Here is a 19,380-nt window from a genome sequence, read left to right as displayed (position 1 = left end):
GCCACGTTGCCCCCCCTTTTCCCCTTTGGAAAAACTTTCCCAAAAAAAAAAAAAAAAAAAAGAAACATGAGCAAGACACTCAAACATGAACTTCACACAGGAAGATATGCAATTGGCAAACCACCGAAATACTGCCCAACATTATCAGTCATTGAAGAAGTATAAACTAAAAAAACAGTGAGATACCATTATAAACCATTATAATATACCATTATAAAATATGATAAAATAAAAAAGACTGACAACACTAAATGTGGATGAGGCTATACAAACAGAAATCTAATATATAAGGGGACTTCAAAACCTATGAGAAAATAGATAAAGCATAAATTTGGGTGCCAACAAATATTGAAATCCATATGTAGCTTTTTCATGATACAGATCTTGAATGAACTTTTTGAAGACCCTTCATATTGCCGGTAGAACATAAAATGGTAAAAGAATTTCAGAAAACTTTTGATCAGTTTCTTATAAAATTAAACATATAACTACCCTTCCACCTGGAAATCCTACTCCTAGGTATACCCAGTAGAAAATGGAAATGTATGGCCATAGTAACTGTACAGAAGGAATGTTCAGCGCAGGGTTACTCATAATGGCCTGGTCTTAGTTAGGATTCAACCCACAAAACAGAACTGGTAGAAGATATTTACGAAGAAATCTATCGCGAGAAATTGGTTGTGATTATGGGACCTGATGAGCCAGGTCCAAAGGGCAGACTGGAGTACTCAGGCTGGGCTGAAGTTACTGCACTCCCGGTGAATGCCTTCTTCAGGAAAGCCTCAGCTCTGCTCTTAAAAACATCCAATGGACTGAATGAAAGTCACTCAGATTACTGCAGATAATCTCCCTTCTTTAATGTGAACTGACTGTGGACTTTAATTGCATTGTAATGCAACATCTAGATTAGTGTTTGAATAACTAGGGGTTGTAGCCTAGCCAGGTTGACATATGAAAAAAGACCACTGCAAGCCTGCAAGTGCAAACAACCCAACTGCCTATAAATAGGAAATTAGCAAAATATGCAGCATAATTGCATGAAGGATTACTAGTTGGTAATAAAATGATAGAACCACCCACACATCCAAAAACATCGCTGAATCTTACATACATCATATTGTGCAAAAGAAAGCAAGACACAGAAGAGTGCATACTATATAAATTTACATAAACTTTTCAGAAAAGACAAAACTAATTTATGAAAAAAAAAATTAAATCGTTGGGGAAAAATGTTGTGGTTGTTTCTGGGTCTCGGTTGGGGACTGACCAGAAAAAGCTCAAGGGACATTCCTGAGAGGATACACGTAACACTCTTAAGTCTGGATACGGCTGTGGGATATAAGGACCTACCTGCTTGCCACAGTATACAGCAAACACTGTGTACTCCAGCGTGTGAAATTTTACGTACACAGTGGTGCAGGGAGTGGAGCGGTACTATGAGATAGGACAGTCACCAGAAGGCCTGAGGTCTGGATCCTGAGTCAGCCTGGACCCACGGGTCCACCTGAAGGACCCCTGGATCCTGGCTGTCTGGAGGTTGGGGGAGGATCACACTGACCCTGTCAGAGATCCTTGTTTACCCCCCCCCCACATAAAAATCAACTTAAAAGACAAAAAAGAAAAACAAAAGAACGAAAAACAAATATTAAGCTCCATTTAACAGTTTGCTTTTAGCAGTCAGCATGGCTTGGCAGTTTTACAATCACGTTCTGTATATTAAGTTTAAATGAGCAAGAAAATAAACTGCAGACACCAGGAGCCACATTTTCACTGCGGGGAAAGAGCTCCAAACTCAGAAAGGGGGAAGACTGCAATGCAGGCCGTGAGGGTGGATGGTAGTATCAGCATGAATTCACAGTTGTGTACAGACAGACAGACAGACATAGTATACTCACATACACACACACACACATGCACACACACCAGATCCTAGCTCAAGTCTTGGTTTCCAAAAACTACTGTAACTAAAATTCAGGACTCCTAGGAGAAATGGCTGGTTCCAGAGCTGGGGCACAGAATACCTTTTTGTGCTAAAAAAGAGGTGCCTAAAGAAAGGGCATGTCAGAATGATGGGCACCCAGGACAGCCCTGGGGTGCAGTGGTTGAGGGGGTCAGCCCACAGCTGCGTGAATCCCGGCCCAGAGGCTTGGAAAACACACCAGCACATGTACACGCATGCCCAAATTCTTACGGGGTGGAGACGCTAGGAAGAAGGCTGCAGCAGGAACGCCCTGCGGAGGTGCTTCTCTCTCTCTGGCAAACACACACACCCTTTGGCAATGAAAGAATGATGGACACATGGCACAGAAATCAACTCTGGGACAATTTTGTCCCAATACATAATAAAGGATTATAATCCAATGAATAAAGGAAGAGCCCACGTGTCTATGTAAAGTTATAAATATACACAAATGAAGAAAAAGGGAAAAGCCTTCCTTACAGCAGAATGTCATGTACTAAATATAGGAAAATGATCAATATCTGCTAAAATCAGTAGCTGAAAGTTTGGTATCTGCAATATATGTGTGCACATGAGAAGGAGAGAGAAAGGGAGATATGGAGAGGGAAGGAAGGAGGGAACGTACTCCCCTACCAGCCTGGTCACACTGCAATTATTTTTCCTCTGATTCTCTATTCTGTGAAGAATCTAGGTGTGTGCACATCCCATCACTTTTTTTTTTTAAGGTCTTGCACTCACCAGAGAGGAATAAATAGCATCAGTGAGAGGGAAAAAGAGAAATCAGGGACCAGCAGTTAGCGTAATGGCTATGTTGCTGGACTCCCATGTAGTGGACCACGGTTCGAGTCCCAGACCTGGTGGCTTAAACTCACGCCTGGTGCATGTGCATGTGTGCCCAAGATCCTGAGAGGAGAATAGAGGAGAAGGGATTGCAGTGTGACCATCCTCCCTGGGGGGTGACTTCTCGCTTTCTGTCTCTCTGTCTCTCTCTGTCTTTCTGGTGAGTGCACGCACCCTATAGCAAAAACCTCTCCAAAAAAACAAACAAAAAAAGAGAATGAAATGACATGCTATGTATGCCTGATAAAGGATTTACATATGAAATAGATAAAGCACTTTCAAAGCTAAATGATAAACACCAAAACAAAACTAAACCCAACTAAGACATGGGCAAACTATTTTTGGGGTGTAGTTATAAGTCAAAACTTGCTATTTCTATACTGTCAATTATTCCTCAATAAAGCTGTTTTTAAATGTAATCTGGGGCCAGCAGGTGGGTGTGGCGGTTAAGGTACTGGACTGGAGTTCAAGTCCCAGACCCACTGCCTTTTCAGTTTCCCTTTTCTTTCTCTATCTGGTTAAAATAAAATAAATAATAATATAAAAAAATGTAATCTGAAGGGTTGGCAAGTGGCATGGTGGCTAAGGTGATAGACTCCCACGTGGCCGACCACAGTTTGAGTCCAGGACCTGGCAGTTTGCTTCTCACTTTCCTGCTTCCTCTCTGTCACGCTCTGGTCAAATTTTTAAAAATAACAGTAACAATGATAAATGAAATTAAATAAATCACCCTCCAGGGGGGATGGTCACGCAGCAATTCCTTCTCCTCTCAGGATTTTGGGCACGCATGCACACGCACTTGGCGTGAGTTTAAGCCACCGGGTCTGGGACTTGAACCACAGTTGACTACATGAGAGTTCAGCAATATAGCCATTACGCTAACTGCCGGTCCCGGCAGCTGGTGTGAGTTTTAACTTGGTGGTCCCAGGACTCAAACTAGGGTCGACTATGTGGGAGTCCAGTGACGTAATCATTACGCCATCTGCTGGTCCCAAGAGGAGAATGGAGGAGAAGGGATTGCAGCATGGCCAACCCCCTGGTGGGTGATTTCTCAGTTTCTGTCTTTCTCTGTCTTTCTGGCAAGTAAAAGCACCCTATAGCAAAAACCTCTTGGAAACAAACAAAAACAAAACAAAATTCATTGGTCTTCATTTTGTTATCTGAATTCAGTGATGGGAATAACTCTTATTTTGTCAACCTCAGAAACTGCTTAAAAATAAAAAATACAAAAGTTAAAAATCCTTCAATACTATAAGACGCCAATGTATTGGTATCACTAGAATGAACTTTTTTTTTTTTTAAAGAATTAGTTTGTTTAACTTTATTTATTTATTTATTTATTTAAATTTGACCAGGGAGAGACAGAGTGAGTGAGAAGAGAGTGAGAAAGCAAGCTGCTAGGTCTGGGACTCGAACCGTGGTCAGCCATGTGGGAGTCCAGCATCCTTAACCACCACACCACCTGCAGGCCCCACTAGAATGAACCTTTTAAGGGGACAGAGAAACCAAAGATACTGGCCTCCCAGGAACCAAGGCAGCCAGGCGCATTTTCCCCCTAGCAATAGATGAGACTCATTTTTCCTCATTTATTTTTATATACAAAAATGAACATACTATCTGTTCACTTAGTTATGAAAATAAACACTTGTTCTATCTTTTGACAAGAAAGTGGTTGAAAAATATAAATTATCATGGTTCTATTTCAAGTTACAATGGTAGCAGTCTTCTTTCTTTCCTAAGAGGAACAAGGTTAGGTTTATTTCCTTTGGGTATGGAAAATCAAGAATGCATTTACAAATACTTTTTCTCTAAACAAACTTAACCCTGGTTTTTGCTGTTATTTACTTATTTAATTTTATAATGTATAATTTTTCAATTTAACAAGAGAGAGAGAAAGAGAGAGACAGACACAGAGAGAAAGTAAGCCGCCAGGTCCAGGACTTGAACCATAGTCAACCCTCCCAGGAACCAAGGCAGCCAGGCGCATTTTCCCCCTAGCAATAGATGAGACTCATTTTTCCTCATTTATTTTTATATACAAAAATGAACATACTATCTGTTCACTTAGTTATGAAAATAAACACTTGTTCTATCTTTTGACAAGAAAGTGGTTGAAAAATATAAATTATCATGGTTCTATTTCAAGTTACAATGGTAGCAGTCTTCTTTCTTTCCTAAGAGGAACAAGGTTAGGTTTATTTCCTTTGGGTATGGAAAATCAAGAATGCATTTACAAATACTTTTTCTCTAAACAAACTTAACCCTGGTTTTTGCTGTTATTTACTTATTTAATTTTATAATGTATAATTTTTCAATTTAACAAGAGAGAGAGAAAGAGAGAGACAGACACAGAGAGAAAGTAAGCCGCCAGGTCCAGGACTTGAACCATAGTCAACCATGTGGGAGTCCAGTGCCTTAACCTCCACACACCACCTGTCAGCCCCAACCCTGGATTTTTAAAGCAGACATCTGTCAAAACTACGCGAACTCTCTACTGTGTAACATTGATGCCTTTATCTTGTTTTAAATTCAAATTTATTAATGAACTATCATGAAAATGCAAAGGCAAGTGGTGATAACGGCAAATGAGACAGAAGACTGCATAATCTTCACGATGGCTCTAGGGATGGATGGGCTGTAAGACTTCACAGCCAAACACAGACCTTCACTTAAGGAAAAAGCTACAACAGAGGGAACCCATTAAACTCTTACCAAGAGTTCATGACAACTTTATGAGTTTTTAGACTTAGCTCTAAGAAGCATTCTTATTTTTTACTAGGATTGAAAGTTTGTAATGAACACAGGAGAAATTGTTCGGAGATTAAAAAAATAATTCTACATACCAATGGATCATGCCTTTGGAAAAGTTTGTATGAAAGCCATCTACCCAACTTTTATGAGCACCACTCACAGAGGTTGATTATGCAGTAAATAAACTGGTCTTGCCTTTAATTCTCATGATTAATAAAAAAAAAAAAAAAAAAAAAAACCAACTATAAAACAATCTGGATCTTTCCCGATGAGCTGGTGTCCCTCGGCAGTGAGCAGCTCTAACACTGACTCTGTAAGATGGCACCCATGCTGTCAATATAAGAACGGGTCGACTCACAGTCATCTCTCTAAGTTCTGCCTATACTCAGAAGAGGCCTATGGGCCTGTGGTGTCTGGGATGATCTGATTCACTAGATGGCAGGTTTCACCTTAAATACATTGATCATCTGCTGTGTAAAGTTCTATGTTCCATGTCTAGGCATTTGGCTTTACTTATATGTGTTCACGAAACAGAGATTCTCTCCCGCCCCAGCCAGAGCCACTTAACATCCTTTGGTACTGAAGGTATTTGCAGGATGCTGTAGAGAAACACATTAAGAGAAGGAAAAAAGAAAAGGGAAGCTTGAAGTTTTCATTCTTTCCCTCTATCCATACTTACTGAAAGTTTTACCAGATTGCTGCCCCAGGGAGGACCACAGCAAAGAGAGGGAAATCACTGTCTAGATCAAAGTATTTGCCTGTTTGCCTGACCTGTTCCATATTCATTTAAAAGTCTGATGCCAACCAGATGTCTCACAATGATGATAAATTTAATTTAGTTCCAATTTCTCAAACTCTTCTACAGATGCAGGCAGCACAGTAACAGCCATTAGTTCATTGTGCCTGGATGCATCATTGAAGGAATGAAATTGATCAGGCAGATAAATGGCAGAGCATGGCTAAGAGTCTCCTAAGAAGGGCGATGGCAGAAATCCAGACATCAAATAGATGATGAAATGGCCATTTCCATTAAGGGAACATCACATCACAGATATTAATTAGGAGGCACTATAATAAAGTTAAGTGGATGCGGGAAAATATGCTGAGTTAAAAGTCACCCTCCGAATGTCCTTAGCCTGAGGTAATTTGGGATTGGAAGGTGAGTCATGGATCTGCAATTTCCCACTCAGTTTACAATGGCTACAGGTAAGTTAGAGAGCAGACATAACTACAGAGGGTCCTTTAGATGGGGGACAGACTATCTTTAGAAAAAGAAGATCATTATAATGTTTTTCTCTTAATACTCCCAGGGCAGATGACTTCCTTTATCTGCAGCAACACTGCTGGCAGATGACGAAACTTACTGCTTTTACAGTGTAAGAGAAATGAGGCCAATGAAACAAATCAGCTTTAAATATCCAATATTGAACCACGTTTTTATTTCAAGTAGGTAACTTCATCATAAAAGTTGATGGGAGGGCCTAGCTGGTGGCACAGTGGTTAAGGCGGATGGATCCCATATGGCCGACTGTGTGGTTTGAGTTCTGGACCCAGTGGCTTGGAAAGTATGCCAGGGGTAGGTATATGCATACATGCCCCAAATCCTGAGAGAATGGGGGAGAAGGACTGTAGCATAGCTGTCTCCCCTGAAGGGTGCTTTCTCTCTCTCGGGAAAAAGCATACACCCTATAACAAACATATTTTTTTTTAATGATGGGATATTTTGTTCTCAATTCAAATGTAAGAGTTAACTACTAAAAATGAAATATTCTAAAAAGCATCAGTTGGTATGATCAAATGATGGGGACAGTCACATTCTAGACCTTCAGAGATCCCTCAAACAGGGAGATCCTAAAACAGTACAAGATCAATATTCAAAGTACTTAGTTGTCCAGCGGGGATTTATACCAGTTAATTTTAGTATCTTATCCTGCCATTTTTTGCCCACCCCCCATTTTTCCTATTTACATACATGGTAACCAACAGATGACCAATATATGAGCTGAAGAGATGTTGAGAACAAAATTATTTATCTTACAATTTTAGTATAATTTGGAATCACATAATTCCACAGGGAATACTTCTAGCCATTAACTTCAAATGGTTGATTGAGGCTCTATCCTAGAAGAAATTTCTTTGCTGAGATCCCAATCTTAATTTCCTATATAAACTCAGACAATTAACAATTTTCATTTTTGTCAAAATTACAGGGATAAGAATTAATACAGGATATTCTAAATGGTTGAAATAACTCACTGAAAGCCCTTTTACAAACAGGCATTTACAAAAGATGGGACATAAGTAAAAATGGTAGAGTAAAAATCTCAGAAAATTCTCTCCTTCGCAAAGCTATGAGAATACTGGGAGAATGGACTAGAGAAATTAACTAAAGGCTTACAACGATTCAGGTAGGGATTATTTAACAAAAATCAGCTAAATCCTGGTTTAAAAAAACAAAGCAGCAAGCTTTGTGAATGGGCTTTTAATGTTTTAATCTGTCCCATTCTCATGCCACTCGTCTTAAGTGCCACAACAGCCTGAAAAAACTGCCTGTAATCACAGTGAAAATCAGCAGCCTGACAGCCAGCAGTGGGGACAGAAGGCTGAAACTCTTTCGATCCCATTCTCAGAGCAATGTCATTATTTAACCTGTTTGGAAGATGTCGCTTGTCTTTATGTGACCAGGCCTGGAGCTCGTCCACTATGACAAACCTAGTCTCCAGGGTGTTTGATGAAAATAATTACAGTTAATTGTTTAACATGGAAGCTGCCTGAGGTATTGGCTAAGAATGGGACAAAACAATAGGCTAACCAAAAAGTTTCAAAGGACAAGTTAAGGAATAAGATGTCAATAAAGGAATTAGAAAAGTTCTTTCTTATATATATAGGACTCAAACCGCTGTTGGCCATGTGGGAATCTAGCATCTTTAATCACCACGCCACCTGCTGGCCCCCAAGTTCTTTCTTATTTTTAAAAAAATATTCAATTTTGTCTATTCATTCATTTATTTTCATTAGAACAGAGAAAGACAGACAGAAGCAAAGTGAGAAAGCAAGCTATCAGGTCCAGGACTCAAATCGTGGCCAGCCATGTGGAAGTGTCCAGTGTCTTAATCACCATGTCACCTGCTGGCCCTGGGATTAGAAAAGTTCTAATTTGGGACCAGCAGTTAGTGTAATGGCTATGTTGCTGGACTCCCAAGTAGTTGACCGCGGTTCGCGTCCCGGACCCAGTGGCTTAAAACTCACACCAGGCGTGTGTGCATGTGTGCTCAAGATCCTGAGAGGAGAATGGAGGAGAAGGGATTGTGGCATGGTCATCCCCCCTGGGGAGTGATTTCTTGCTTTCTGTCTATCTCTGTCTGTCTGGTGGGCGCACGTGCCCTATAGTGAAAACCTCTCCAAAAAAAAAAGAAAAGTTCTAATTTATTCTTCTGAACTCAGCAGGCCACAAACGGCAATGGCTATGTGAACACTCAAGAAAAACCTGAGAAGGGCCTTAGCCCTCCCCTCTGCCTGACCTTGAGACTCTGCAAGCAGGAAGTAAAAAAGTAAGTTACGTCACCAACAGCACTCTGGAGTGTTGAGGGTGAGCTCCAAGATCCATACAGCCCTCCAGCAACAACTGGGAAACTTACTGGCTGCAGTATTAAAGAAAATCTGTGTAATCACTGGCTGACCACTGATCTAACTGGACGAACACATTAGCAGCCACATGTGAGGAAGAATATGGACTCTACAGAATTAGTTTAGGAGAGTCGTTAAACAAACAGCAACAACAAACTGATGAGAAGGGAAAATCTGACTTTACTACATTATATTATTTATAATATTCAGTTTTCAACCAAAAATAATGAGATATAAGAAAGCAATTGTAGTAACTGTCCCTGAAGTCAGACATAAATGAATACTTCAACTATTTAAAATATGTTCAAAGAAAAATGGAAACTGTTTAAAAAACTAAAGAAAAGTATGAGAATGATATCTTTCAAACAGAAAACATTAATAAAGGGAAATTTTAAAAAAGAACAAAATAGAAATCCTGTAATTGAAATGTACAATAAGTAAAATCAATAATTCACTAGAGGGATTCAAAAGCAGATTGAGTGGGCAGAAAATCAGTGAGCTTGAAGACAGGTCAATCAAGACTATGCCATCTGAGAAGCAGAAAGAATAAAGAATGAAGAAAAATGAACAAAGCTACAGAGACCATAAGGATACCATCAGGTACAGCAGCATATACATAGCTTGGGGGTCCCAAGAGGAGAGGAGAGAAAGGGACAGAAAACTTATTTGAAGAAACAAGCAAAACTTTCCCCTGAATTTAAAAAAGTTAATTTATTTCTCCTACAAGTGAATAAGAGAGAGAAACCATGCCCCCTAAAGTATCTCGATGCCACGCTCTACCTCAGCCTTCAGCCAGCCCAGAGGCCTTGGCAATATGTGCCCAGCTTACTCAGGAACGTTTCCTGCCTTGAACCAGGAGCCTTCCCATGTGGGACTGCTTCACAGTGTGTCATGTTTTACCACTAAGCTACTTACTATCTAACCCCAACTTATTAAAACATTTTTATTGCCAAAGGGCATGTGTGCTTACCAGAGAGAAAGAGAGAGAAAGAAAACTCTTCCAATGCGGGTGTGAACACATTGCAATCCTTTCCCTCCATTTCTCAATCACATCAGGGTTTTGGGCATACATGTGTATGTACTCATTGTGTTTTTTAAAGTAGCAGGAGCTAGGATTTGAACTGTGATTGGCCACGTGCAATCTAGTTCCCTCTGCATAATGCTTAACCACTGTGCTATGGGGCCAGCTCCAATTTACCCAGTTTGATGAGGAAAAACTAAGCTAAACATTCAAGAAGCTCAATGAACTCCAAGCAGGACAAAGTCAAAGATATTCAAACCTGGACACATCGTAATCAAACTGCTGAAAGATAAAAAAGACAGAGAATTCTGAGAGAGACACATAAACAACATTTAGATACTCTCCTCAAGGTTGCTTCATGATTATACGCTGGAGTTTTAGTTTTGTTATGGGCCTCTTTGGAGTTAACTTAGTGGAGTACACATCTGATCATTCACAGAGGATGGCTTTTCTCCCATTGTAATCTTTGGGAATAACAGTATACAGTGTGTGTGTGCATGTGCATGCCCAGAATTCCAAGAAGAGAAAAGAGAAGAGATTGTGATGGGAGGAGGGCAGGTGATTTCTTTCTTTCTTTCTCTCTTTCTTTGACTGTCTCTCCCCAGTGAGTGCGCAGATCCTCTAGCAACTAAAAATAAAGAGAAATTCACTTTTTCAGGGGGAAAATAAGTACCAGCAACTTATGGTAGGGATGTTCTTTCATGCACTCAAATAAAACAGCTCAATTTAAATAAGGTAGCTAATTAAGAGCTTCTTAAGAGCTATGAAGTAATTGTTTGTTTTCTTTTTTAGGTTTTTGCCATAGGGCATGTGTACTGGAGACAGACAGACAGAGGGAAAGTGAGAAATTAGCTCCCCAGGGGGGACAGCCATGCTGTAATCCCTTCTCTTTCATTCTCTTGGGATTTTGTACATGTGCCTGGCATAATTTTCAAACCATCAGGTCTGGAGTTTGAACTGTGGTCAGCCACGTGGACATTCAGGATGTTAACTACCATGCTGCCTGCTGTTAATTTTTTATATTAGTAGCTTACTCACAAAAGAATACTGTGACACAATGATAGCTCAGACTAAAAAATAAAAACAAAAAAAATCTTAGAAAAAAATATAATCTCTAGACCTGACTAAATTTCCCTCTGTCCTTCTCACCTGCTAACTTAATGAAATGAAAGAGAGACACTGCAGTAAGCACACTTTTTCTTTTAGGATTAGAAATTAAAGGTAAACATAGGATTACTCATTTACTTCTCTTCTATCTAAAGCTCACTGCTGTGCTCTCTCCAGATGCTGTAACTGCCTTTTGTATTTACGTGGTCTCCATACCGAAGTATAATGAATCACTAAAAAAATACTGACTGATATTTAATTGAACAAATCACTTTAAAAATATAATGAAAGAATAACAATGGATACATACTCAAAAGTATATACCATCTTTTGTGTGTGTGTTTCTGGTTTTTGTCATAGGGCAGTACACTAGCTGGAGAGTGACAGAGGAGAGAGGAGAGACAACAGAGAGGGAAAGTGAAAACCCACCCCTCAGGCAGGATGGCCATACCACAATTCCTCCTCCTCCATTCTCCTCTTGAGATTTTGGGCACACATGTACATGCACACAGTGTGTTTCAAGCCACTGAGCCTGAGCCTTGAACCACAGTCAGCCATGTGGGAGTCCAGCACCTGATCCACCATGCCTCCTGTTGGCCCCACACCATCTTCTTTTTAAGAGAATTATTATGGCAATATTATGTCATAAGATTTAAAATTGGAGGGTAACTGAATATTTTTATCTCTGTTCCTTAGAAAACGATGTGAGGAAAAAAGGTGTGGGGATAAAATGTCTTACTTAAGATTAGGAAAATAAAACTCTGATAATTTCAAAAATCAAGTATAGACCCAGCCATGGCAATACAGGTAGTGCCACTGCTTGGGAGGCTAGAGGCCTGCGTTCAGTTCCAGGCCAACCTGAACACAGCCAGGCCAGTTGCATGCACTTGTAATCCTGGCTAATTATGAAGCTGGGACAGGTGGACTGCAACAAGGTGAGACCCTATTAGAAATACCTGTCTCTCTTTCTTCCCCCTTCTCTCTCAAAAGGGAAAAAAAATCGGGTATAAATTAATGAATAAAAATATAGGCTATAATGCTCACGGAAGAGAAACTATACTTGAGTGGCTTCTAGACTTCATGACAGATATGAATAGATGGGGAAACTACCCCATCCTCCAGACTTCCCCAAACTAACCTGTGATAATAAGACATTCATTGTGATCCAGCACCTCAGTGAAGAGCCGTGAAACAATCAACTCAGGATTGATTAAAAAGCGGATTTCTTCTTGCACAAGTCCTGCACTGGTTACACCACCTCCAACAAAACGATTTGCAAAATCCACCTATTTGGGAAAATATGGCATGTTAAAGGATGCTAAAATACCTAATACATGATAAAGGACCACACACCCCTCAAAGACCTCATCTTTTCCTTTTCAATGAAAATCAAACCGCCCCAGGAGGACAGATTACTGGTTGCCTGCACTCTTTCTCCAACTTGCTGCAGTTAACATCTCTGCATATTTCTTTGAATCTCAAAACTGTAGAAGAAACTTAGAAAAACAGAGCTTTTAGGTAAAATGTTCCATGACTCTGGTTTATAAATCTTACATATGCCCCAAGGACCACAAATTAAGTAAAGTCTCTCTCTGCATAGGTTTCAAGCTCATTTCCCCACATTCACTATCAGTTTCCCTTTATGTAGTTTACATTACTTTAATATAATTATACCATTTTTATATAAGATGACAAACAACCTAAAGAACTGAAAAGTTAAGGTAATTTTTAGGCAATCAGTTCCTTCTGTAGAAGAATAAAGGTTCTTCTAAATTCAACCCAAACCACATAAACATTAAAAATTATTATTTTTTTAAATATATCTAAAGTAAAAACAAGAAGAGAGAAAGAAAACCCAGTATAACGATAAAGAATCAACTAAATGCTTCCAATTTAGTTTGGAACTATGCTAAAGTTTCGTGTGGAGTACGATGGTGGGCTCTCCCATCTCCTACTGTAAGGAAGAGTTAGACAGTCCTCAGCAGAAAGCAGACACAACCTGCTGGCATTCTGCAGTCTGTCTCAAGCTTACTCGGCACTCCAATGTGTCCAACACTATGCTGGCTCCTACAGGGCAAGATGCAAGAAATGGTGTCCATTTCTAAATGAGGAGTTAAGACTACAAACTTACACACAACTGTGCACATGCACAGGCACACATGCAGTAAAATAAAGTACTGTGGAAGGCTTCTAGAATGTCAAACTACTCTAAAATATGGCACTTCTTAAAATTTACTCATGTTTTCTAAAGTAACTGATACTAAATCATTACCTAAAGCCTGTTTTACAAAAGAGGAAAACAAGAATATGAATCTTTAGAAATGTAAAAGTATGTGAAAAGCCCAAAATTAATAGAAGGCAAAGTAGTTATCTTTTGCCAAAGAACAACTTAGACACCATGGAATATACTACTGGCAAGTTTGTGAAATAAGTCATCAAAGAGAATTATATATGTGCTTGTACTATAGGGTACTAAAATCACTGCTTAAAAAAAGAGAGAGAGAGAAGTAGCTTCTTAGCTTATATGGAAATAATTCTGGTGAAACCTGTCTGCTGATTAAATGAGTTACCTAGTGCATATAAGGTCTTTAATAAGCACTAGGTGATTCATGGCTTGGATTGATTGAATCACTATTTACTGAGCATTGAGCTAGAACCATGGGATACAAAGATGGGTAAGATGTGTTGGTTTCTGGCCTCAAAGCATTTGCAATTTAGATGGGAATCAAACACATAAGCAAAATGATATGATGATTATTGAAGAACCAATTAGTGTGTACTTGACATTTCCCAAACAATACAATTAATTAAAACTGGAGCACAGGAGGACAGGGGAGCTTTATAAGAAGATGTAGCATTCAATCCTGAGTTCGAGGACATGCAGGCTGAGGAAACAGGTGTATTTTAGGAAGATAATTCGGGCTAGAGTTTAAAGAATTAACTAGAAAAGTGTAAAATTAAGAAAAGCAAAGAGGTGGGTTAGGAGACTACTGCATAGTTCCAACATACACTCCTAGGGCCTCAAACAAGGCAGTGGCAAAGGAGAAGAAAGTGACAAGACCTGGTAAAGAACTGGAATGCATGGTGTTGAGAACTCAGAGACTGAGCAAGTACCTAGAAGTATAAGGGCACCACAAACATAACTGTGAAACAGAAGACGTCTGAGACCAGTCTAACTAATTCTGAATACAGTTCATAACTAAAGTAGAAAGGTAAGATCAATCCAATCTATATACTATAAGGTAATGGCCACAAAATGCATTCAATGTGGGTGTTATTGTTCACTCTTTGGATAAAAGGTCAACATTATTATCTGAAAGGCATGCATAGAAATAAATGCACTGAACTCGGGGTTGGCAGGTGGCATGGTGGTTAAGGACATTGGAATTCCATGTGGCCAACAAAATTTGAGTCCCAGACCTGGTGGCTTGCTTTCTCACTTTCTCTCTCTCTCTCTCTCTCTCTCTCTCTCTCTCTGGTCAAATTAAAATAAACAAACAAAAAATAAAGTTAAAATAAAAAATAATTTTTTAAAGAAAAAAACACACTAAACTCAATATGCCTCTGAGAACAGGGACCTTTTAGAAAACCAAATTTTCTACTACTTAGAAAAGTTCTTCATAAAAGGCTCTTTATGACAGGTGAGAAATGTGTTCAAGTACATGAAAACAAGCATGTGAGTGTTTATTTTTAGGTAGTCATTTTCCAAGTCCCTTTTTTTAAAAAAAAAAAAAAAAACTACTTGTTCAGATTACTCAGTTTCTGAATTAAAACCTGATGAAAAGAGAGAAATGATAACACTCCGAGAGTTTTGTGGTGGGTGCCATTCAGCATAACGTAATTTATATGCTTTGGAGCACTGCAACACAATACTCCCTGATCTCCTGGAGACATAGCACTGCCAGGGAGAACAATTAATAGTGTCAGAGTCGTCGTGGTATTCCTGTGATCCACCACAGTCTCACATTTTGTCTATAATAATTTGCAGGGAAGTGGGAAGAATCTCAACCTTGACTGCTGCTAAATAATCCCTCATTGAATTGCTCTGTAATGAAAGGTCAGCCAGCATTCCTGGGTGCTAACTATCAGTAGCTTTGTTTACTTCATATATATTAAGACTCCCTCAGTTTATCTATGACTTTAAAGTAAAAAAAAGAACTTCAGCAAAAGGGGAAAATGAAAGAAAAAAATTATACTCATTTGAAACCATTTAAAGCATCTTTTAAAATTATTCTTTTTAACATGAACAAGTATATGATTAAATATAAGTTAATTTTTTGAAAGTACAAAACAAATATTAATTCACTTATCCCCAAAATTGTTTACAAACTCAAATAATCATTGCGAGAAGATGATTTAAAATAAAACATGGCTTGCCTCTATAAATATTTTAATTACAAATATGTCTAAATTTTAAAAACAACCTCAGTTCCATTAGTCACTTGGAAACATATGTATATAATAACAAGCCCCACGTGAATCAGTCTAGTCATTTTACAATAAGCATTAAGTTATTCAAATAAATCAGTCCATTTTCAGACAATGCGCTATCTTCTGACCCAATAAAGTGTCAAGTAAGGCTCTAAGAACAAAAATGCTATACTCAGTATAAATGAGATAATGTATAAGATTCCTTCAACGAATACTAAGTGTATGATGCTCTTTTGTCTCAGATTAGTGAATTAAAATAAAAAAATCACTGTAAATCAAAGGGAAGATTGTGCTCAACTTGGATGTTATAAGATTTTAAAGCTAGATAGATAGATGGGGTGTTTTGTTTTCCCCTTTTCCAAAAACATTTTAGAAATAAAGGCAGTAACAAATGAATACTAAAGAGCCATCAATGAACAGAGTTACGTGCTCTTTAACAGGGAAGAGACGTTAATTAGCTCACGTGCCGCGGAGAGAGGCCTTTCTTAGTCATCAGTTTTAGATGTCTGCCTCTTAGACCTAAACAAGACTATTGGTGGCAGAAAAACATCTTAAGTTGGCCATCACTTAAGTCAGAGCAAGAGCCTTTCAAGAAAAAGAACAAATCTGCTGGGTGACAGCTTGTCAAGACTATATCATGGGAACTTCCTCCACTGTCAACCTGTAATCAATGTCTGAACCGAAAGGACTGATGTTGTCCAGATCTTGAGATCTTCTGTCAAAGGCTTTTAAAGAGGCACGTGTAAGAGACAGAGAGCATACGCTGGCAAATAGCAGCATTACCAAGGCTGTCAGAGTGATCTGTTTGGTGTTTTTCTCCATCCAGCTATCATGCTTCTTTGCATTCAATCAGTTTAGCAGACAAACAAACAGCTTTTCAAATTTCCTTTGCTGTCAGAGCTTGACGAGAGAAAGCTCTCTACACACACGCACACATGCACACACGCCTACTGAGACTCACCTACCTGTAGCAGACCTTGACCATTTCCTTCTATGGTACCTTCGGAAGTGACATGCAGTCTCATTAGAGGCTTTTCACATCTATAAAGTGGGAAAAAAATTCCCTTATTTTTTTAATGACAAAATTCACTGCAGACAAGTCTGAAAATATATAGATAGTTATTAAAAAGAATTAAAACTACCTCAAAAGACAAAAACAGATGACTATTATTAACATTCTTGGTACTGACTCTCCCAAACAAGTTTTATTTAAGTATGCTAATATACATACTTAAATTAAAATGAGATAATATATTGTTTTAGAACCTATAAAATATCAAAGTTTCCCATTTTTAAGACAGATAAAAAACTTGCTTAAAATTAAAAAAAATAAAATCTATGTGATTTCATTATTATGCTATAGTTGGAAACCTGAGGAAAAACATGGAAAAATTTAGAAATAAGTCACATATGATTCTCAGATAAACTCTACTGTTATTAGTTTGATAACTGTGTATGGGGTGGGTGTGGGGGAATATCTTCAGAAAAATAAACGCCATAGAAATTTTGACCTATGGTATTTTGCTATTAATAAGGTTGACAGATGAAGCTGCTTTATGAACCTACTATCTGCAATTCATTCAGAAGGCACAATTATTTTATTTCCCTTTCCTTTTTTTTTAAGAGACTTTTGCTCTAGGGAGCATGAGCTCACTGGAGTGATAAAGAGAGACAGGGAGACAGAGAGCAAGAAATCACCCCCCAGGGAATGGCCATGCTGCAATCCCTTCTCCTTAATTCTCCTCTTGGGTTCTTGGGCACACATGCATGTACCCAGCAAGAGTTTTAAGCTGTAGGTTCAGGACTCGAACCACAGTAGACTACAGGGGAATTCAGCAATGTAACCATAGTGCCATCTGCTGGTCCCCATTTCCCTCTTAAACCACAGTCACAGTATTTATTTGGCTTGCATGATATTAAAAACAATTTCATTGCATTTATAGCATTTAATAATGACTTTTTTCCTTACTAGATTTCTTCCCCAAGCATGTACTAAAAAAAAAATTAAATAATAAATTATGTAAATTATAAAATTATATAAATTATATATACATATGCACACACGTGTATAAAATATATGTAAATTATAACAGAATGCAACAGATGAGGCCCAAACCCCAAACATGTAAGGATGGCAATAATTTTTTTTTAGGGGAGTGCTATAGTTTAGAATGTCCCCTCAAAATTCATGTGCTGGGACTTGGTTGCATTACAAAGCTGTTAAGTGAAAACTTCATTTCTTCCTGGTGTCCCAGGGTTGGCAGTTTGGGTGTGACTGGTGACTAGGTCACGGCCCCTGTGACTGAATTCTGGTGGATTCATAAGCAGAGGGAATGAGGCCGGGACAAGCACAAACTTACGGAGAGTCGTTCTGCTCCAGGTCGTGCCATCCACCATGTTGTGGCCTCATCAGAATTTGGTCCCTGGCCCTCCAGACCATAAGCTGAAGAAACCAGTCTTTATAAATCATTGTCTCAGGTATTTCTATTGGCAACACAACAACAAACTAAGACAGGAGGGATTATATTTTTAAGAAATAATTTAGGAGGTTATCTGGAGAAGCACTATTTATTTACTGAGATCAGTGTCCTTTCTGGTTTCAGTGATCCCTAATACATTTCTGGCAAATCTCTATCCTGAAAGATTGATAACCTGAAACTCAGAAGGTAATTCAGGACAAGTTCTGCCTTAAGAGCTTTGTTTGTATTAACTCCCTTAATCCTCAAAACAACTCTGTTACTAACTCCTTTTATAGATGGGAAGACAAAGTACAGAAATACTTAAGTAACCTGCTCAAGGCTAGTAAATAAAGCAGCAAAGACCCAAACCCAGGTAGCCTAACTCAATGATCCAAACTTAATTAGTATGCTCCACTTTCAGAAAAATTACTTTCCCTATTTCTTTAAAAAAAAAATTTTTTTTTGGTGGGCCCTCCTTTTCTAGCCATGTTACTCAGAGGGAGGCCATGTATGGGAATACTACTGAAATGATAAACATGATCCAGAAGTCTCTATGCTGTTAGAACTTCAAAACGAAAATTCCATCTGTTGTCATTCTCCATGATTAAAGGTGGCAACATTATAGTACAGTTCTCAGTAAAATTATAAAAGTACTAGAAACATTTTTATTAAAAAAAAAAAAAAAAAAAAAAGTAAAGCACCTTCTGGCTCCTAGATGGGTCTCCCTTTCAGACCCAGTAAACCCTCTATACCCGTACTCCAGGAATTAGAACATAGACTACTTTGGCTCTCTGTGATTAATCAGGCCTGGCCAAGGTGTTAACCAGAGGGTTAAGTCTAAAACACCAGAAAGGCCTCTAACTTCCTGGCACCCACTCAGCCCTTAGTCTTGGGAATACCAACAATTCTCAACTCTTCTTCACCTTCCCTCTTTAAGTGAATGCATGTTTCTGGTTCTGTGGAGTCTTGGAGCCTGATCTGAATTACATTCCCAACTCACTTATGATGCAACTAAAACACAAAAAGATCAATGAAAAGTAAAAAATGTTAGGAAAGGTACTGAGCTAAATTATGGCTATCAAAGCTACAGGGACAATCCCAGCACTTGGGGCAAAGTTACTGGGCCTCACTGCCGCGGAGCCCTGCCCGTCTCCACAAGGTCTCCTCTCTTGCTCCTGGTGTCC

At 38.8% G+C, this 19,380-nt stretch overlaps 1 protein-coding gene across 1 annotated transcript in view; it reads right to left on the bottom strand.

Moving 5' to 3' along the window:
• Nucleotides 1-19,380, bottom strand: part of PARG (poly(ADP-ribose) glycohydrolase) — a 126,522-nt gene that overhangs the window by 24,051 nt on the left and 83,091 nt on the right. The window contains 2 exon segments of the mRNA XM_006165904.3: nt 12,445-12,592; nt 16,703-16,778. Of these exon segments, the coding sequence (XP_006165966.1) occupies nt 12,445-12,592; nt 16,703-16,778 (224 nt within the window).

Source organism: Tupaia chinensis, unplaced genomic scaffold, assembly GCF_000334495.1.
Source record: "Tupaia chinensis unplaced genomic scaffold, TupChi_1.0 Scaffold144071_2, whole genome shotgun sequence".
In the NCBI taxonomy this organism is placed as follows: domain Eukaryota; kingdom Metazoa; phylum Chordata; class Mammalia; order Scandentia; family Tupaiidae; genus Tupaia; species Tupaia belangeri.
Note: the sequence above shows the minus strand (reverse complement) of the source record. Positions and strands in the feature narration are given on the sequence as shown.